Source organism: Lepidochelys olivacea (genome assembly GCF_965140295.1).
Source record: "Lepidochelys olivacea isolate rLepOli2 genome assembly, chromosome: 24".
Classification (NCBI taxonomy): domain Eukaryota; kingdom Metazoa; phylum Chordata; order Testudines; family Cheloniidae; genus Lepidochelys; species Lepidochelys olivacea.
The window spans coordinates 2,774,704-2,796,180 of record NC_140434.1 but is presented as its reverse complement, the minus strand read 5'-3'; the positions used below and the strand labels follow the sequence as shown (position 1 = coordinate 2,796,180).

At 41.3% G+C, this 21,477-nt stretch overlaps 3 protein-coding genes across 3 annotated transcripts; 2 read left to right on the top strand and 1 right to left on the bottom strand.

Moving 5' to 3' along the window:
* Positions 1–3,085: 3,085 nt before the first annotated feature.
* Positions 3,086–5,934, top strand: LOC311512322 (uncharacterized protein). Its single transcript, XM_084613469.1, has 2 exons — positions 3,086–3,107; positions 4,946–5,934. Exon 2 carries the CDS (start codon positions 4,966–4,968, stop codon positions 5,467–5,469), a length of 504 nt encoding a protein of 167 aa, XP_084469595.1. The 5' UTR covers positions 3,086–3,107; positions 4,946–4,965; the 3' UTR covers positions 5,470–5,934.
* Positions 5,935–8,264: 2,330 nt separating this feature from the next.
* Positions 8,265–10,303, bottom strand: LOC311512325 (uncharacterized protein). Its single transcript, XM_084613472.1, has 2 exons — positions 10,275–10,303; positions 8,265–9,238 (listed from the first exon to the last, which is right to left on the bottom strand). The coding sequence occupies exon 2, from the start codon at positions 9,216–9,218 to the stop codon at positions 8,730–8,732; it is 489 nt and encodes a 162-aa protein (XP_084469598.1). The 5' UTR covers positions 9,219–9,238; positions 10,275–10,303; the 3' UTR covers positions 8,265–8,729.
* Positions 10,304–13,893: 3,590 nt separating this feature from the next.
* On the top strand, positions 13,894–16,752 carry LOC311512323 (uncharacterized protein). Its single transcript, XM_084613470.1, has 2 exons — positions 13,894–13,925; positions 15,764–16,752. The coding sequence occupies exon 2, from the start codon at positions 15,784–15,786 to the stop codon at positions 16,285–16,287; it is 504 nt and encodes a 167-aa protein (XP_084469596.1). The 5' UTR covers positions 13,894–13,925; positions 15,764–15,783; the 3' UTR covers positions 16,288–16,752.
* The last annotated feature ends 4,725 nt before the right edge of the window (positions 16,753–21,477 follow it).

The window sequence follows — 21,477 nt, the reverse complement described above, 5'->3', positions numbered from 1 at the left end:
ATTCTGCATGTCTAGCATTCCTGTCCTTACCTGTACAGTGGGTATTTGAGCCAACACCCTTTGGAATTGCATGAATGTCTCTCCAATCAGTTCAATGGCCTTGGAACCAGGCCTTCTGGGTTACAATACTGTGCTGGACACATGACCAGGGCAATAGAACAAACTGATAACTTAAAGGGTAATAAGTCACCAGGACCAGATGGTGTTCACCCAAAAGTTCAGAAGGAACTCAAATATAAACTTGCAGACCTGCTAACTGTGGTAACTAGCCTATTGCTTAAATCAGCCTCTCTATGAGATGACTGGCAGATAACTAATGTGACACCAATTTTGAGAAAAGTCTCCTAAATTCAGTATCAGGTAAATTGGTTGTAACTTGGTAAAGATCAGAATGATCAGCTACATAGATTAACAGGATATACTGGATCAGAATCAATATGACTTTGTGAAGAGAAATCATGTCTTACCAATCATTAGAATTCCTTGAGTTGGTCAACAAATACGTGGAGAATGGTGTTCCAGAGGAGAATGTATACTTGGACTTTCAGAAAGTCTTTGACAAGCTCCTGCACTGAAAGCCCTTAAGTAAACTAAGCAGTTATGGGAAAAGAGGGAAGGTCCTCTCATGAATCAGTAACTGGTTAAAACATAGGGAGGAAAAGGGTAGGAAGAAAATGTTCAGTTTTCAAAGTGGAAAGAGGTAAATAGCTGGCTCCTTCTAGGAGCTGTACTGGGACCAGTGCTGTTGAACATACTCATAAATGAAAAAGGGGGTATACTGTGAGTTGGCAAAGTTTGCAAACCACACAAAATTACTCCAGATAGTTAAGTTGAAGCATACTGCAAAGAGTTACAAAGGGATCTTACAAAACTGGCAAGAAAATGGCAGATGAAATGGCATGTTGGAAAAGGCAAAGTAATGCACATTGGAAAACATAATCCCAACTCTACGTGCACAACAATGGGGTTTAAGTTAGCTGTTACCCCCCAGGAAAGAGATTTTAAACTCACTGCAGGTAGGTCTCTGAAAATATCGGCTCCATGTCCAGCAGCAGTCAAAAAGGCTAAGAGAATGTTAGGAACCATTATGAAACAGATAGGATCCTAAAACAGAAAAACATTGTAATGCTACTATGTAAATCTATGGTGTGCCACCCCTGGAATACTGCATGCGGTGCTGGTCACCCCATCTCAAAAAAGATATAAAATCCAGAGAAGGGCAACACAAATGATTAAGGGTATAAAACAGCTTCCATATGAGGTGAGATTAAAATGACTAAGAGTGTTCAACTTGGAAAAGGGAGGACTGAGGGGGAACGTGACAGAGGTCTACAAAATCATGAGTCATGTAATGGAAATGCATAAGGGAGTGCTATTTACCCTTTCACATAACACATGAACCAGGGGTCACCCAAAGTAATTAATAGGCAGCAAGTTTAAAACAAACATCGGAGAAGAGCAACAAAAATGATTAAAGGTCTAGAAAACATGACCTATGAGGGAACATTGCAGAAAGTAGGCTTGTATACTCTGGAGAGGAGAAGACTGAGAGGCGACATGATAACAGTTTCCAAGCACATAAAAGGTTGTTAGAAGGAGGAGGGAGAAAACTTGTTCTCCTTAACCTCTGAGGATAGAACAAGAAGCAATGGTCTCAAATTGCAGGTTGGGCCATTTAGATTGGACGTTAGGAAAAACTTCCGAATGCCAGGGTGGTTAAGAACTGGAATAAATTCCCCAGGGAGGTTGTGGAATCTCCATCAATAGAGATCTTAAGAGAAAGTTAGACAAACACCTGTCAGGGATGGTCTAGATAAAACTTAGCCCTGCCATGAGTGCAGGGGACTGGACTACATGACCTCCTAAGGTCCCTTCCAGGCCTACATTTCTGTGATTCTACGATTGAGCGGACGTTTTCAGAAAACTCCCCACAATAATTCCAAGATCTTTCTTGAGTGGCAACAACTAAAATTAGACCCCATCATTGTTAGCGTATAATTGAGATTATATTTTTCAATCTCTATTACTTTGCATTTGTCAACTTGAAATCGTACTACCATTTTCTTACCCAGTTTTGTAAGATCTCTTTGTAACTCTTTGCAGTATGCACCACACTTAACAATCATAAGTATTTTGTGTGGCCTGCAAACTTTGCCAATTCAAAATTTACCTCTTTTTCCAGATCATTTATGAATACATTAAAGAGCACTGGTCTGAGTACGACTCCTTGAGGGAGCCCACTGTTTACCTCTTTCCACTTTGAAAACTAAAAATTTCCTTTCTACCCCTTTCCCATTATATATTAACTGGTTACTAATCCATGAGAGAACTTTGCCTTTTACCCCCATAACTGCTTTAGTTTGTTTAAGAGTATTTGGTGCGGGAGCTTGTCAAAGACTTTCTGAAAATCCAAGTTATTACTTATTACCATTTAATTTATCTGTTTGTGCCATTGCCCTGGTCATGTGTCCGGCACAGTACTGTAACCCAAAAGGCCTGGTTCCAAGGCCATTGAACTGATTGGAGAGACAGTCATGCACTTCGAAAGGGTGTTGGCTCAAACATACATGGTATAGCTAAGGGTGGGAATACTAAGCATGCAGAATAATGTCTCCCACCCTACAAGGATTTAGAAGGGCGAACTCCACCTTGTCACTAATTAGATGCTTGTCGGGATTTAATGAAATAACATGCAATCCTGTATGTCACAGCAGATTGTAACCTCGATACGCCTCTGAGTCACCCTCTTATTTTGAAGTTTTTCAGTGGAGTACTAATGAAATGGAACTGGATTTATACTTGTGTCAACACCAAGGAGATCAGAGATAATACCAGGGAGGTATCTTGCCCACAAAGATTTAAGATGAAATGTTCATGTCATCTATGTGGAACTGAGAATTGAGTAATTGATTAATCATGATCAAGACTACTGCAAACATTAGAGATGTTACCCATCGAGAAAAAACACTTTGTTTTGTTACTGATAAGGTCTTAGTACAGAAAGGGTGTCTCCTAGCCTTCTCATTGGCTAAGAAGGCATATAAAAGTGCTTGCAAGGCCGGGTTGTTCTATCCACCTGTCTTGACTTCATCCCTTTGGTGACCTGGGTAAGTCTATTGAATTCAAACTACTCTAGTTGTTGCTTTAGAGATAGTTTAACTATGGACTGAACCTGCACCAACAGTCTGTAAGATTAGCAGTATTAAGGAGGTTAGTTCTTTCTTTCCAAAAGAGGCTCTCTGGAACTAGTCCGTTGCAGGCCTTGGTGGATTCCGACTTTAAAAATATCACGCTAGGATTAACAAATGGGACGGGGACACCCATTCCCAATAATTATACTAGGGTAGGCTATGTAAATCCATTCCACAATCCTGAAAAATTGCAGCCTTAAACGACTTTAGGAATGGACAGCTTTATTCCGACCGTTATAGACAAGTAAGACTGGCAGACCTTGAGCCGACTCCACTGGATTCAGAAGTATTTGCATGAGGGGATGACCTGATCCTGCTGTTTCCATAAAACCCTGGAGATCAATTTTGAAATATAACAATTGAAATGCAATCCAATTGTTCTTTTTAGTTTAGTAGATGATCTAGATCAAGGTAAGTTTGAGAAGTTGGAAGTGCTATATGTGAATTCTTCTTCAGGGCAATTCTAGCCTCTTCGTTAGTAATGTTAGGAAGAAATTCTCCTTATGAGCAGTTTCCTCAATAATGGGCCATAACAGGGCCCCTAGAATTTCCTCTGAAGGGTGTGGTGCTGCACAGCATTAGAGACAGGATACTGGATGAGTTCAACCACTGAGCTTACCAGTATCGCAAACTGTAAAGTGTTATGGGAGCAACTTGTAATCTTCAATACAGATCTTTACCTGGTGTAAGTTGAAATAGCACCTTTGAAATAAAAGCAGCTATGATGACTTAGATCAGATGAGGGTTCTAGCCCCACTTTTGAGCTCATTTAACAAGGGTACTTGCATTTTTAACAAATTCTCTGAACTTCTTTCTGGTAAAACTTTCCAAAAGGATTTGAAAATTCCAGGCATCCATAAGGGAAATAGTTTCTACTGTGGGTTTAGGAATTAGACTCTATGTTTTTTAACTCATTCCTCCTGGGCTGGTGAGAACAGAAGGTCCTGGGGTCAGGGCAGAGGACAAGGACGCAGTTAATCTGCATTCAGATTCTGCATTTGATTTCCTGTGTGATGGTGGGCAATAGGGTGAGCTTCTCAAACAGCTCTGTCCGATAGGATGAGCTTCTCAAACAGCTCAGCACTCAGACAGTGTAGCTAATGGCATGGGGGTTTTCTAGAATATCTGATAGCCCAGTGGTTAGAGCACTCTGCTCAGATTTAGGAGACCTGTTTTCACAATCTCACTCTGTCAAAGTCAGAGCAGCAACTTGACCCCAGATCTGACAACTCACAGGTGAGCTCCTTACCTCTGGTCTTACTCTTTGTTTGTTGTACAGTGCCTGTCACAATGGGGCCCTAGTCTCAGTTGCAGCAGTTAGGAGCAATTGGAATTTCCTAATGATCAATTCTATCACAAATAGAAATTAGGAAGGTCTAAATTCTGCTTCCAACCCATCCAATGACTCACCAATGATGGTGAGCAAGTCACTTGCATCTATCCTCTGTGCTGTTAATCTTGTCTCCCAACGAAAATAGCAACTCACTTGTTTGTTGTGCAGCTTTATGCTTGCATGGAGCAGTGAAAGGGTAATTTCTCATGAAATTGCTTGGAATTATTTTAGTTTGTTTTTGTTTCTGAAGCTTAAGGGGGAATGGGTTCAGAGGACTAGAAGGAAGAAACAGAAGCAGATATGTGGCCTTCAACAAAACTTATCTACCTACCTAACCCCCATTACTCTAAAACTCAATGCCTGAATCTCTTTTTCCATTATCAGTTGTGTCTTACGTTTTCCTCCCTCCTGTGTTTTTCAGGATTCTTTCCATCACAGAAGATGTCTTACTGCCCGCCCCAGGATTGCTATTATGATATATGCCCACGCCCATGTATTGACGTCCGCAACGAGCCGTGTGTCACATCATGTGGCGATTCGAGTGCAGTGGTTTATGCACCACCAGTTGTTGTGAGATTCCCAGGACCAACTCTCGCTACTTGCCCTCAAGACAGCATTGTGGGAACAACCATACCAAATTTGCCCGCAAGACCTGGAGTCCCATATGGTTCTAGTGGCGGTTTCAGAGGCTCAATCGGTTCTGGGGGTAGTTATGGTGGTGGTTATGGGGGAGATTATGGTGGTGGTTACGGGGGAGGTAACGTTGTTGTTTCTGGGAGTGGAGCCGGGGGTGGTTATGGAGGTGGAGCCGGGCGTGGTTATGGGGGTGGTTATGGAGGCTCATATGGTTACGGGGGCTCATGTGGTTATAGCAGGAAGTCATATCGTAGCATTTCTGGGGGAGGATATTCTGGGTCCGGCTATGGAAATTGTGGGCCATGTTAAACCCAGAAGAACGAGCCATGGAATGAGAAACAATCAGGAAATGACAAGATAGAGATTCACAGCTGATCTAATGGACAATGATGCCTACAACTCTACTTGCAGACTGTGGGTGTTCATCACCTCCGTAAATCAGGCCTATCGGTCTCTTCCACTTGTTACATATTAGTGTAGGTTTATGATCCAATGGTTTTGCAGCTTAGTCTTATGCTCCTATTGTGCTTTGCGTTACTTGATGTTGAACTGGCTAAAACAAGTCACTTGGTTGAAAAAGGGACGTGATTTTCATAGTCAGCAGCTTCAAGACAGAAAGCAGATCATCTTGTGTGAAACGCATCATTTTGGAGCAGGTGATTGGTTCTTCCTCATATTGTAACCCTGATAATACATTCTTTGTACTCTGCATTCAATCATTCTGCAAGTGTGTGCTCCGCTGCTCATTCCCATTAAAAATTATTCTGCATCATAGCATTGGCCTTCTGGTTTTACTTTCTCCTTCCTTCTTTCTATCTAAAGCAACTTCAGTGGAAATTCACCCCAGTGTAGATACTTCGTATGTGCCCCCTGCACTACAAATCTCCACCTCAAGGGAATAACTAAGCAACAACTGGTCAATAGCATGGTGCTGGCCATCTGCCCAGGGGAGATATTCCTCCGTGTTCCAAAAGTCTCAGAAGGGAATTAGATATATTTCCCTACTCTAAATATTATATAAAATTGTAGAATCATGGAAATATAGAGCTGGAAGGAATCTTGGGATGTCACCAATTCCAGCCCCCTTTGCGGACGCAGGACCTGACCTGACTGGTCTTCATCAAATCTCTGCTTATAAACCGTGAATGATTTACAACTTCCCATGAAAGCTTGAAATCAATGCTTTACAATCATTATAGTTAGAAAGCTATGGCTAATATCTAACCTGTATCTCCTATCATGCAGATTAAGCCACTTACATCTCATCTTATCTTCAGCGGACATGCAGAATAATTGATCACCATACTCTTTCAATTGATCACCATACTCTACTACGCATACTTGAAAGTGTCATCCGGTCCCCCGTCAGTCTGCTTTTCTTAACACTAACCAGGCCCAGTGTTTTCAATTTTTCCTCAGATGTCAGGTTTCTATAATTTTTGTCATTTTTGTAGCTCTCCTCTGGACTCTCTCCAGTTTGTCCACATCTTCCCTATTGAAGTATGATGTCCCAAACTGGAGACAAAACTCCAGCTTACGCTTCACCAGTCCCTATCCGAGTGTGACAATTTCCTTCCCAAACTTCATACTTAGTAGTTGCCTTTATTAAATTTCAGTTTATTGATTTCAGATGAAGTCTCCAATCAGTGAAGCTCATTTTGACTTCTCATCCTGTCTTCCAAAGTGCTTGCAACCTCTCTCAGCTTGGCGTCCTCTGCAAATATTATCAGTGAACTGTCAACGCCATTATTCAAGTTATTAGAGAATATATTGACAAGCAAAAGACCCAGGATAACCTCCTCTGGGTACCCCCCTACGTATAGCGTTCTAGGTTGACGTGGTTGAGGGAAATGTTTCCCAAGTTTGCGTATAAGAATATCTGGGGTGATTGTCAAAAACTTTCCTAAGATCAAGATATAGATAGGACTCTAAAATAATAAAATGATAACCCTTAAGAGAATATGAGTGAAAGGATTTTTAGTTGAATAATGAATTTTCTTCAAGTGACACCTACTTACTATACTAGAAACACTTAGCTTGTTTCATGCACGAAATTTCTAAGTCTCTGTTCCTGCAAAATGTATGCACAGAAGAACTGAAAACTAAGAATTTCAAAAGTGCATGGTCCTAGATTCTGCTTGAGACGTATTCATGAGAACAGGGGTCCAGAGACTAGACAGCGAGTACTTCTAAAAACAAGGATTTTTTCAAGATGTCTGAAGTTAGGAACCAAAATCACCAGTTGCTTTTGAAAATCGACGTCTTGGGTTTCGCCACAGACGTCTTGAGTCACCTTTGCAAAATCAATATTCTCTTTCATCTCCCTTTCATCAGTAAATAGGGTGGTGGTGATAAATCACTCATTCTGGGGAGATTACAATCTACTTATCTATCTAAGGCCTGGTCTACACGATGGGGGGCGGGGATCGATCTAAGTCACCTCTCAAGCAGAATCTAGGATCTAGCACTTTTGAAATTCTTAGTTTTCAGTTCTTCTGTGAATACATTTTGCAGGAAAAGAGACTTGGTGGGTTTGTGTAGGGCCATTTTAAAGAGCATGATGGAAAATTGTTCTGCTTGTCCGCTGACGATAAAATGAGATGTAATTGGCTTAATCTGTATGCTGGGTGATACAGGTTAGATACTGGCCATAACTTTCTAACTATTATGATTATAAAGCATTGATTTCAGGCTTTGACGGGAAGTTGTGGAATCTCCATCATTGACGGTTTATAAAGAGAGGTTCGACAAAGACCAGTCAGGTTGGGTCCTGCGTCCGCACAGGGGGCTGCACAGGGTGACATCCCAAGGTTCCTTCCAGCCCTCTATTTCCAGGATTCTACAATTTTATATAATATTTAGAGCTGGGAAATATATTCTAATTCCCTTCTGAGACTTTTGGAACAAGGGGGAATATCTCCCCTGAGCAGATGGCCAGCCCCATGCTATTGACCAGTTAATGCACTTTGCTGCTCAGTTATTCCATTGAGGCGGAGGGTTGTTGTGCAGAGGGCACGTACTGAGCATCTGCACCAGGGTGAATTTCACCCAAGTTGCTTTGGATAGAAAGAAGTGAGGAGAAAGTAAAACCAGAAGGCCAATGCTATGATGCAGAACAATTTTTAATGGGAATGAGCAGTGGAGCACACACTTGCAGAATGAATGAATGCAGAGTACAAAGAATGTATTTTCAGGGTTACAATACGAGCAAGAACCAATCACCCGCTCCAAAGTGATTCTTTTCACACAAGATGATCTGCTTTCTGTCTTGAAGCTGCTGACTTTGAAAATCACGTCCCTTTTTCAACCAAGTGACTTGTTTTAGCCAGTTCAACATCAAGTAGCGCAAAGCACAATAGGAGCATAAGACTAAGCAGCAAAACCATTGGATCATAAACCTACACTAATATGTAAGAAGTGGAAGACGCAGATAGGCCTGATTTACAGAGGTGATGAACACCCACAGCCTGCAAGTAGAGTTGTAGGCATCATTGTCCATTAGATCAGTTGTGAATCTCTATCTTGTCATTTCCTGTTTGTTTCTCATTCCATGGATTGTTCTTCTGGGTTTAACATGGCCCACAATTTCCATAGCCGGACCCAGAATATCCTCTCCCAAAAATGCTACGATATGACTTCCTGCTATAACCACATGAGCCCCCATAACCATATGAGCTTCCATAACCACCCCCATAGCCACCCCCGGCTCCAACCCCATAACCACCATTGTAACCTCCCCCATAAACAAGACCGTTACCTCCCCCGTAACCACCACCATTGTAACCTCCCCCATAAACACCACCATAACTACCCCCAGAACCAATTGAGCCTCTGAAACCTCCACCAGAAATATATGGCAAATTTGGTATGGTTGTTCCCACGATGCTGTCTTGAGGGTTAGTAGCGAGAGTTGGTCCTGGGAATCTCACAACAACTGGTGGTGCATAAACCACTGCACTCGAATCGCCACATGATGTGACACACGGCTCGTTGCGGACATCAATACATGGGCGTGGGCATATATCATAATAGCAATCCTGGGGCGGGCAGTAAGACATCTTCTGTGATGGAGAGAATCCTGAAAAACACAGGAGGGAGGAAAACGTAAGACACAACTGATAACGGAAAAAGAGATTCAGGCATTGAGTTTTAGAGAAATGGGGGTTAGGTAGGTAGATACGTTTTGTTGAAGGCCACATATCTGCTCCCGTTTCTTTCTTCTATTTCTTCGCACTCTTTCCCCTTAGGCTTCAAACACACACACACAAAATCCCAGCAATTTCAAAACAAGTTACCTTTTCACTGCTTCATGCAACCATTATGCTGCACAACACTCTGTGAAGTCAGTGAGAGCTACTTTTCATTCAAAGCTGCTATTTCAGCTTGTACCAACTCAAGATCAGGATCGAACATTACAAGCTCTACCCTTAAGACTTTAAGTTTTGCCATAGTGGGTCAGCTCATGGTCCAACTCATCCAATGTCCTCGACGTGGCCCATTATGGAGGAAACTGCTCATAAGGAGAATTTCTTCTCAGCATCACTAAACTAGGGGCTAGATTTGCCCTGAAGGGCAATTCCTTTAAAGCACTTCCAACCTCTCAAACTTATCTAGATCTTGATCATCTACTAAACTAAAAAGAACAATCAAGTCGCTGTTCAGTTGTTATATTTCAAAACTGATCTCCAGCATTTTATGGAAACTGGAGGATCAGATGATCACCTCCTGCAAATACCTGTGAGTCCAGTGAAGTCAGCTGACAGTCTGGCAATTATATTTATCCATAAAGAGTCAGAATAAAGCTGTCCATTCCTAAAGTAGTTTAAGGCTGAGATTTTTTAGAATTCTGTAATGGATGTACATGCACTAGCCTGTTATATTTATTGCAAATGGGTGTCCCAATCCCATATGTGGATTTGAAAATCCCAGCATGATAATTTTAAAGTCTGCCACCGCCAAGGCCTGCAACTGACTAGTTACAGAGAGTCTCTTTTGGAAAGAAAAACCACCCTCATTAATATTGCTAAAATCACACAGTATTGGTGAAAGTACAATGCATAGTTAAAACTAACACTAAAGCAACAACTAGAGTAATTTGAATTCAATAGACTTACCCAGTTCACCAAGGGGATGAAATCAAGAGAAGTGGCTAAAACAACCCAGAGTTGCAAGCACTTTTATATGCTTTCTTAGCCAATGGGAAGGATAGGAGACACCCTTTCAATAACCAACCAACCAAAGTGTTTTCTTGCGTGCATTACCACTGACCAAACAAAATGTTTTCTTGCTTTGGATGATAATTATTATTATCCTCTAATTATTTAAATGGCTTTGCCATGGTTCATCAATTACTCAATTCCCAATCCCACATATGGATGACTTGCGTATTACTCCCTGAAATTCCTTTAATCTGAAAGCTTTATGGGCAACATACCTTCTTGGTATCATCCCACTTATCTCCTTGGTGTTGACAGAGGTATAAATCCAGTTCCATTGCATTACTTCTTCACTGAATAACTTCAAAACATGAAGGTGTATCAATATTACAATCTGCTGTGATGTACAGGATTCCATGTCGTTCCTGAAATCCTGACTAGTATCTAATTAGCGGCAAGGTGGAATTCACCCTTCTGAAGTCTTAGTGGGGTGGGAGACATTATTCTGCATGTCTAGCATTCCTGTCCTTACCTGTACAGTGGGTATTTGAGCCAACACCCTTTGGAATTGCATGAATGTCTCTCCAATCAGTTCAATGGCCTTGGAACCAGGCCTTCTGGGTTACAATACTGTGCTGGACACATGACCAGGGCAATAGAACAAACTGATAACTTAAAGGGTAATAAGTCACCAGGACCAGATGGTGTTCACCCAAAAGTTCAGAAGGAACTCAAATATAAACTTGCAGACCTGCTAACTGTGGTAACTAGCCTATTGCTTAAATCAGCCTCTCTATGAGATGACTGGCAGATAACTAATGTGACACCAATTTTGAGAAAAGTCTCCTAAATTCAGTATCAGGTAAATTGGTTGTAACTTGGTAAAGATCAGAATGATCAGCTACATAGATTAACAGGATATACTGGATCAGAATCAATATGACTTTGTGAAGAGAAATCATGTCTTACCAATCATTAGAATTCCTTGAGTTGGTCAACAAATACGTGGAGAATGGTGTTCCAGAGGAGAATGTATACTTGGACTTTCAGAAAGTCTTTGACAAGCTCCTGCACTGAAAGCCCTTAAGTAAACTAAGCAGTTATGGGAAAAGAGGGAAGGTCCTCTCATGAATCAGTAACTGGTTAAAACATAGGGAGGAAAAGGGTAGGAAGAAAATGTTCAGTTTTCAAAGTGGAAAGAGGTAAATAGCTGGCTCCTTCTAGGAGCTGTACTGGGACCAGTGCTGTTGAACATACTCATAAATGAAAAAGGGGGTATACTGTGAGTTGGCAAAGTTTGCAAACCACACAAAATTACTCCAGATAGTTAAGTTGAAGCATACTGCAAAGAGTTACAAAGGGATCTTACAAAACTGGCAAGAAAATGGCAGATGAAATGGCATGTTGGAAAAGGCAAAGTAATGCACATTGGAAAACATAATCCCAACTCTACGTGCACAACAATGGGGTTTAAGTTAGCTGTTACCCCCCAGGAAAGAGATTTTAAACTCACTGCAGGTAGGTCTCTGAAAATATCGGCTCCATGTCCAGCAGCAGTCAAAAAGGCTAAGAGAATGTTAGGAACCATTATGAAACAGATAGGATCCTAAAACAGAAAAACATTGTAATGCTACTATGTAAATCTATGGTGTGCCACCCCTGGAATACTGCATGCGGTGCTGGTCACCCCATCTCAAAAAAGATATAAAATCCAGAGAAGGGCAACACAAATGATTAAGGGTATAAAACAGCTTCCATATGAGGTGAGATTAAAATGACTAAGAGTGTTCAACTTGGAAAAGGGAGGACTGAGGGGGAACGTGACAGAGGTCTACAAAATCATGAGTCATGTAATGGAAATGCATAAGGGAGTGCTATTTACCCTTTCACATAACACATGAACCAGGGGTCACCCAAAGTAATTAATAGGCAGCAAGTTTAAAACAAACATCGGAGAAGAGCAACAAAAATGATTAAAGGTCTAGAAAACATGACCTATGAGGGAACATTGCAGAAAGTAGGCTTGTATACTCTGGAGAGGAGAAGACTGAGAGGCGACATGATAACAGTTTCCAAGCACATAAAAGGTTGTTAGAAGGAGGAGGGAGAAAACTTGTTCTCCTTAACCTCTGAGGATAGAACAAGAAGCAATGGTCTCAAATTGCAGGTTGGGCCATTTAGATTGGACGTTAGGAAAAACTTCCGAATGCCAGGGTGGTTAAGAACTGGAATAAATTCCCCAGGGAGGTTGTGGAATCTCCATCAATAGAGATCTTAAGAGAAAGTTAGACAAACACCTGTCAGGGATGGTCTAGATAAAACTTAGCCCTGCCATGAGTGCAGGGGACTGGACTACATGACCTCCTAAGGTCCCTTCCAGGCCTACATTTCTGTGATTCTACGATTGAGCGGACGTTTTCAGAAAACTCCCCACAATAATTCCAAGATCTTTCTTGAGTGGCAACAACTAAAATTAGACCCCATCATTGTTAGCGTATAATTGAGATTATATTTTTCAATCTCTATTACTTTGCATTTGTCAACTTGAAATCGTACTACCATTTTCTTACCCAGTTTTGTAAGATCTCTTTGTAACTCTTTGCAGTATGCACCACACTTAACAATCATAAGTATTTTGTGTGGCCTGCAAACTTTGCCAATTCAAAATTTACCTCTTTTTCCAGATCATTTATGAATACATTAAAGAGCACTGGTCTGAGTACGACTCCTTGAGGGAGCCCACTGTTTACCTCTTTCCACTTTGAAAACTAAAAATTTCCTTTCTACCCCTTTCCCATTATATATTAACTGGTTACTAATCCATGAGAGAACTTTGCCTTTTACCCCCATAACTGCTTTAGTTTGTTTAAGAGTATTTGGTGCGGGAGCTTGTCAAAGACTTTCTGAAAATCCAAGTTATTACTTATTACCATTTAATTTATCTGTTTGTGCCATTGCCCTGGTCATGTGTCCGGCACAGTACTGTAACCCAAAAGGCCTGGTTCCAAGGCCATTGAACTGATTGGAGAGACAGTCATGCACTTCGAAAGGGTGTTGGCTCAAACATACATGGTATAGCTAAGGGTGGGAATACTAAGCATGCAGAATAATGTCTCCCACCCTACAAGGATTTAGAAGGGCGAACTCCACCTTGTCACTAATTAGATGCTTGTCGGGATTTAATGAAATAACATGCAATCCTGTATGTCACAGCAGATTGTAACCTCGATACGCCTCTGAGTCACCCTCTTATTTTGAAGTTTTTCAGTGGAGTACTAATGAAATGGAACTGGATTTATACTTGTGTCAACACCAAGGAGATCAGAGATAATACCAGGGAGGTATCTTGCCCACAAAGATTTAAGATGAAATGTTCATGTCATCTATGTGGAACTGAGAATTGAGTAATTGATTAATCATGATCAAGACTACTGCAAACATTAGAGATGTTACCCATCGAGAAAAAACACTTTGTTTTGTTACTGATAAGGTCTTAGTACAGAAAGGGTGTCTCCTAGCCTTCTCATTGGCTAAGAAGGCATATAAAAGTGCTTGCAAGGCCGGGTTGTTCTATCCACCTCTCTTGACTTCATCCCTTTGGTGACCTGGGTAAGTCTATTGAATTCAAACTACTCTAGTTGTTGCTTTAGAGATAGTTTAACTATGGACTGAACCTGCACCAACAGTCTGTAAGATTAGCAGTATTAAGGAGGTTAGTTCTTTCTTTCCAAAAGAGGCTCTCTGGAACTAGTCCGTTGCAGGCCTTGGTGGATTCCGACTTTAAAAATATCACGCTAGGATTAACAAATGGGACGGGGACACCCATTCCCAATAATTATACTAGGGTAGGCTATGTAAATCCATTCCACAATCCTGAAAAATTGCAGCCTTAAACGACTTTAGGAATGGACAGCTTTATTCCGACCGTTATAGACAAGTAAGACTGGCAGACCTTGAGCCGACTCCACTGGATTCAGAAGTATTTGCATGAGGGGATGACCTGATCCTGCTGTTTCCATAAAACCCTGGAGATCAATTTTGAAATATAACAATTGAAATGCAATCCAATTGTTCTTTTTAGTTTAGTAGATGATCTAGATCAAGGTAAGTTTGAGAAGTTGGAAGTGCTATATGTGAATTCTTCTTCAGGGCAATTCTAGCCTCTTCGTTAGTAATGTTAGGAAGAAATTCTCCTTATGAGCAGTTTCCTCAATAATGGGCCATAACAGGGCCCCTAGAATTTCCTCTGAAGGGTGTGGTGCTGCACAGCATTAGAGACAGGGTACTGGATGAGTTCAACCACTGAGCTTACCAGTATCGCAAACTGTAAAGTGTTATGGGAGCAACTTGTAATCTTCAATACAGATCTTTACCTGGTGTAAGTTGAAATAGCACCTTTGAAATAAAAGCAGCTATGATGACTTAGATCAGATGAGGGTTCTAGCCCCACTTTTGAGCTCATTTAACAAGGGTACTTGCATTTTTAACAAATTCTCTGAACTTCTTTCTGGTAAAACTTTCCAAAAGGATTTGAAAATTCCAGGCATCCATAAGGGAAATAGTTTCTACTGTGGGTTTAGGAATTAGACTCTATGTTTTTTAACTCATTCCTCCTGGGCTGGTGAGAACAGAAGGTCCTGGGGTCAGGGCAGAGGACAAGGACGCAGTTAATCTGCATTCGGATTCTGCATTTGATTTCCTGTGTGATGGTGGGCAATAGGGTGAGCTTCTCAAACAGCTCTGTCCGATAGGATGAGCTTCTCAAACAGCTCAGCACTCAGACAGTGTAGCTAATGGCATGGGGGTGTTCTAGAATATCTGATAGCCCAGTGGTTAGAGCACTCTGCTCAGATTTAGGAGACCTGTTTTCACAATCTCACTCTGTCAAAGTCAGAGCAGCAACTTGACCCCAGATCTGACAACTCACAGGTGAGCTCCTTACCTCTGGTCTTACTCTTTGTTTGTTGTACAGTGCCTGTCACAATGGGGCCCTAGTCTCAGTTGCAGCAGTTAGGAGCAATTGGAATTTCCTAATGATCAATTCTATCACAAATAGAAATTAGGAAGGTCTAAATTCTGCTTCCAACCCATCCAATGACTCACCAATGATGGTGAGCAAGTCACTTGCATCTATCCTCTGTGCTGTTAATCTTGTCTCCCAACGAAAATAGCAACTCACTTGTGTGTTGTGCAGCTTTATGCTTGCATGGAGCAGTGAAAGGGTAATTTCTCATGAAATTGCTTGGAATTATTTTAGTTTGTTTTTGTTTCTGAAGCTTAAGGGGGAATGGGTTCAGAGGACTAGAAGGAAGAAACAGAAGCAGATATGTGGCCTTCAACAAAACTTATCTACCTACCTAACCCCCCTTACTCTAAAACTGAATGCCTGAATCTCTTTTTCCATTATCAGTTGTGTCTTATGTTTTCCTCCCTCCTGTGTTTTTCAGGATTCTTTCCATCACAGAAGATGTCTTACTGCCCGCCCCAGGATTGCTATTATGATATATGCCCACGCCCATGTATTGACGTCCGCAATGAGCCGTGTGTCACATCATGTGGCGATTCGAGTGCAGTGGTTTATGCGCCACCAGTTGTTGTGAGATTCCCAGGACCAACTCTCGCTACTTGCCCTCAAGACAGCATTGTGGGAACAACCATACCAAATTTGCCCGCAAGACCTGGAGTCCCATATGGTTCTAGTGGTGGTTTCAGAGGCTCAATCGGTTCTGGGGGTAGTTATGGTGGTGGTTATGGGGGAGATTATGGTGGTGGTTACGGGGGAGGTAACGTTGTTGTTTCTGGGAGTGGAGCCGGGGGTGGTTATGGAGGTGGAGCCGGGCGTGGTTATGGGGGTGGTTATGGAGGCTCATATGGTTACGGGGGCTCATGTGGTTATAGCAGGAAGTCATATCGTAGCATTTCTGGGGGAGGATATTCTGGGTCCGGCTATGGAAATTGTGGGCCATGTTAAACCCAGAAGAACGAGCCATGGAATGAGAAACAAACAGGAAATGACAAGATAGAGATTCACAACTGATCTAATGGACAATGATGCCTACAACTCTACTTGCAGACTGTGGGTGTTCATCACCTCCGTAAATCAGGCCTATCGGTCTCTTCCACTTGTTACATATTAGTGTAGGTTTATGATCCAATGGTTTTGCAGCGTAGTCTTATGCTCCTATTGTGCTTTGCGCTACTTGATGTTGAACTGGCTAAAACAAGTCACTTGGTTGAAAAAGGGACGTGATTTTCAAAGTCAGCAGCTTCAAGACAGAAAGCAGATCATCTTGTGTGAAAAGAATCACTTTGGAGCGGGTGATTGGTTCTTGCTCGTATTGTAACCCTGAAAATACATTCTTTGTACTCTGCATTCATTCATTCTGCAAGTGTGTGCTCCGCTGCTCATTCCCATTAAAAATTATTCTGCATCATAGCATTGGCCTTCTGGTTTTACTTTCTCCTCCCTTCTTTCTATCCAAAGCGATTTGGGTGAAATTCACCCCAGTGTAGATGCTTCATATGTGCCCCCTGCACTACAACCCTCCGCCTCAAGGGAATAACTAAGCAGCAAATCAGGTAGTCTCAAAAGGGAATTAGAATATATTTCCCTGGTCTAAATATTACATAAAAAATGTAGAATCCTTGAGAAAGAGGGCTGAAAGGAACCTGGAGAGGTCACCTAGTCCAGCCCCCTGTGCGGAGGGAGCACCTGACCGGCCTTTGATTACATGTCCTTATAAACACCTTCAATGATGGAGATTCTACAACTTCCTGTGGGAGTGTGAAATCAATGCTTAACTATGATAGTTAGAAAGTTATTGCTAATATCCATCCTCAATCTCCCATGCTGCAGATTAAACCAATTACAACTCATCTTATTTTCATCCGACACGCAAAACAATTGAACAGGATGCTCTTTATAACAGCCCTGCATATACCTGAAAACTGTTATCCGTTCCCATGTCAATCTGCTTTTCTCAGCACAAAACATGTCCAGTGTTTTGAACTAGTCCTCAGAGGTCAGGTTTCTAAACCTTTTGGGTTTTTTTTTTTGTTGCTCTCCTCTGGACTCTCTCTAGTTTGTCCACATCTTCCCTATTGAATTGTGCTGGCCAAAACTGGGGAGAAAACTCCAGCTTAGGCCCACCAGTGTCTATCAGAGTGGGACAATTTCCTTCCTAGACTTCATACTTTGCAGTTCACTTTATTGAATTTCATTTTGCTTTTCTCAGATGAAGTCATCAATTAGGGAAGCTCATTTTGACTTCTCATCCTGTCTTCCAAAGTGCTCGCAACCTCTCTCAGCTTGGTGTCCTCTGCAAATTATATCAGTGAACTGTTATGCAAGTAATTAGTGAAAATCTTGAAAAATAAAAGACCCAGGATAACCTCTTGTGGGTGCCCTTTAGATATAACCTCCCAGGTTGACACCAAACCATTGATAACTAGTCTCTGAGTCCAGTCTTTCAACCAGTTATGTAGCACCTGATAATAATTTTGTCTCAACCATGTGGTTGAGGGAAATGTTTCCCTAGTTTGCTTATAAGAATATGCTGTGGGACTGTTTCAAAAGCTTTACTAATATCAAGATACAGTTGGGGCTCTAAAATAATTTCCCTCCAGCTAATTTATGATAACCTTCCCAGAAATAGACAATTTATCAAGTAATCTATCCCCTGTCTTTCAGTCCCAGCTTTAGGTTTAGGGACACCCAGAGCATGGGGTTGCCTCCTGGACCATCTGCCCTAATAGCCATTGATGGATGTATCCTCAAAGAATTTATCTAATTCTTTTTTGAAGCCAGTTACATTTTTGACCTCACACAATGCCCTGGAAACAAGTTCACAGATTGACTGTGTGTTGGGTGAAGAAGTATTTCCTCATGTTTGATTTAAACCTGCTGCCGATTAATTTCTTTGGGCGATCCCTGGTTCTTCTGTTATGTGGAGGGATAAATACTTCATCTTTGTCTTTCTCAACACCAATCATGATTTTACATTCCTCTATCATATTCCCCCTTAGTAGTCTCTTTTCCAAGATGAACAGTTCCAGTCTTTTTAATCTCACCTCATATAGAAGCTGTTCCATACCCTTAATCTTTTGTGTTGCCCTTCTCTGGACTTTTTCCAATTCTAATATTTTTTTGAGATGGGGTGACCATAACCACATGCAGTATCACAGGGGTGGACATACATGGATTTATTTAGTAGCATTATGATATTTTCTGTCTTATGACCTATTCCTTTCCTAGTAACAGCCGTGTTAGTTTGTATTTGCAAAAAGAAAAGGAGTACTTGTGGCACCTTAGAGACTAACCAATTTATTTGAGCATAAGCTTTCGTGAGCTACAGCTCACTTCATGGGATGCATACTGTGGAAAGTACAGAAGACGTTTTTATACACACAAACCATGAAAAAATGGGTGATTATCACTACAAAAGGTTTTCTCTCCCCCCACCCCACTCTCCTGCTGGTAACAGCTTATGTAAAGTGATCACTCTCCTTACAATGTGTATGATAATCAAGGTTGGCCATTACCAGCACAAATCCAGGTTTTCTCCCCCACCCCAACACACCCCCCCCCAAAACTCTCCTGTTGGTAATAGCTTATCTAAAGTGATCACTCTCCTTATAAGAGATCAACCTTGTAAGGAGAGTGATCACTTTAGATAAGCTATTACCAACAGGAGAGTGTTTTTTTTCTGGGGGGGGGGGGGGAGAAAACCTGGATTTGTGCTGGTAATGGCCCACCTTGATTATCATACACATTGTAAGGAGAGTGATCACTTTACATAAGCTGTTACCAATCGGAGAGTGGGGTGGGGGGAAAGAAAACCTTTTGTAGTGATAATCAATCATTTTTTCATGGTTTGTGTGTATAAAAACATCTTCTATACTTTCCACAGTATGCATCCCATGAAGTGAGCTGTAACTCACGAAAGCTTATGCTCAAATAAATTGGTTAGTCTCTAAGGTGCCACAAGTCCTCCTTTTCTTTTTCCATTCCTTTCCTAATGGTTCCTAACATTCTGTTTTGTTTTGTTTTTTTGACTCCTGCTGCATATTGAGTAAATATTTTCAGAGAACTACCCAAAATGACTTCAAGTTCTTTCTTGAGTGGCAACTCCTAATTTAGACCCCATCATTGTTTATGTATAGTTGGGATTATGTTTTCCAATCTGTATTACTGTTCATTTGTCAACATAGAATTTCAGCTGCCATTTTCTTGCCCACTCACCCAGTTTTCTAAGATCCCTTTTAAATTCTTTGCAGTATGCTTTGCACTTAAATATCTTGAGTAATTTTGTGTGGTCAGCAAACTTTGCCATCTCAAAGTTTACCCCTTTTCCCAGATCGTTTATGAATAGGTGGAACAGCACTGATCCCAGTACAGCTCCTTGAGGGAGCCCATGATTTACCTCTTTTCCTTTGAAAACTGACTATTTCCTTCCTATCCTTTCCCCCCTATATTTTAAGCAGTTACTGATCCAGGAGAGGACCTTCCCTCTTATCTCATAACTCTTTATTTTGCTTAAGAGCCTTTGGTGAAGGAGCTTGTCAAAGGCTTTCTTAAGGTCCAAGTACACTTTCTCCACTGGATCACCTCTGTCCACATATTTGTTGACCAATTCAAAGAATTCTAATATACTGGTGAAACATGATTTCCCTTTGTAAAAGCTGTGTTAACTCTTTCCCAACATGTCATGTTTATCTATGTGGCTGATAATTCTGATCTTTACCATAGTTTCAACCAATGTGCCTGGTGCTGAAGTGAGGCTTACTGGCCTGTAATTGCCAGGATTGCCCTTAGTCACTTTTAAAAAAAATTGATGACACATTAATTATCTGCCAGTGAGAGGCTGATTTCAGTGATACGTTACATACAACAGTTAGCAGTTCTACAATTTCTTATTTGAGTTCCTTCAGAACTCCTGGGTAAATACCATGTGGTCCTGGTGACTTATTACCATTAAATTTATCAATTTGTTCCACTGTCCTGGTCATGGGTCCAGGAGAAGACTGTAACCCAGAAGGCCTGGTTACAAGATCATTAAGCTGATTGGAAAGACATTCATGTTGTTCAAAAGGGTGTTGACTGAAAAACAGCATGTATAGCTAAGAGTGGGGACACTAAACATGGAGAATAATGTCTCCCACCCTTGAAGGATTTACGAGGGTGAACTCCACCTTGCCGCTAATTAGAACCTACTTGAGATTTAAAGAACTAGAATGAAAACCTGTGCATGACAACAGACTGTAATATTGACACACCTCTGAGTCACCCTTCTATTTTGAAGTCCTTCAATGGAGAACTAATCAAATGGAACTATATTTATACCTGTGCCAACACCGAGGCGATCAGTGGGATGATAAAAGGAAGGTATCTTGCCCATAAAGGTTTAAGATTAAAGGAAATGCTGGCTGAAATGTGCATGCCATCCTAGGTGGGACTGGGAATTGAGTAATGGATCAGCCATTGCAAAGCCATTACAATAATTAAAGGAGTTTACCAAAGCAAGTCACGATTTTGTTTTCTCAGCGGTAAGGCACGCAAGAAAACACTTTGTTTCGTTATTGATAAGGTCTTGGTACAGCCAGGGTATCTCCGATCCTTCCCCCATGCTAAGAAAGCACATAGAAGTGCTTGCAACGCTGGGTTGCTTTATCCACTTCTCTTAACTTCATCCCCGTGGTGAACTGGGTAAGTCTATCGGATTCAAATTGCTCCAGTTGTTGCTTTAGAGATACTTTAAACTACTGCCTAAACCTGCACCAATACTGTGTGTCTTTAGCAAATGTTAGGAGGGCAGATTTGTCTTTCCATGAGAGACTCTCTCTAACTAGTCACTTGCAGGACTTGGTGGATGCCGACTTTAAAAATATAATCCTGGGATTTTCAATTCCCCATATTGGACTGCGACACCATTCCCAATGGTTATAAAAGGATAGGGCATTTAAATCCATTAGACAATTATGAAAAATCTCAGCCTTAAGCTACTTTGGTAATGGACCACTTTATTTAGTCTGACTCTTTATAGATAAATACAATTGCCAGACCATCAGCTGATTTCACTGGGCTCGTAGCTATTTGTGTGAGCTCATCATCTGACCTTATTGTTTCCATAAAATGCTGGAGATCAGCTTTGAAATATATATA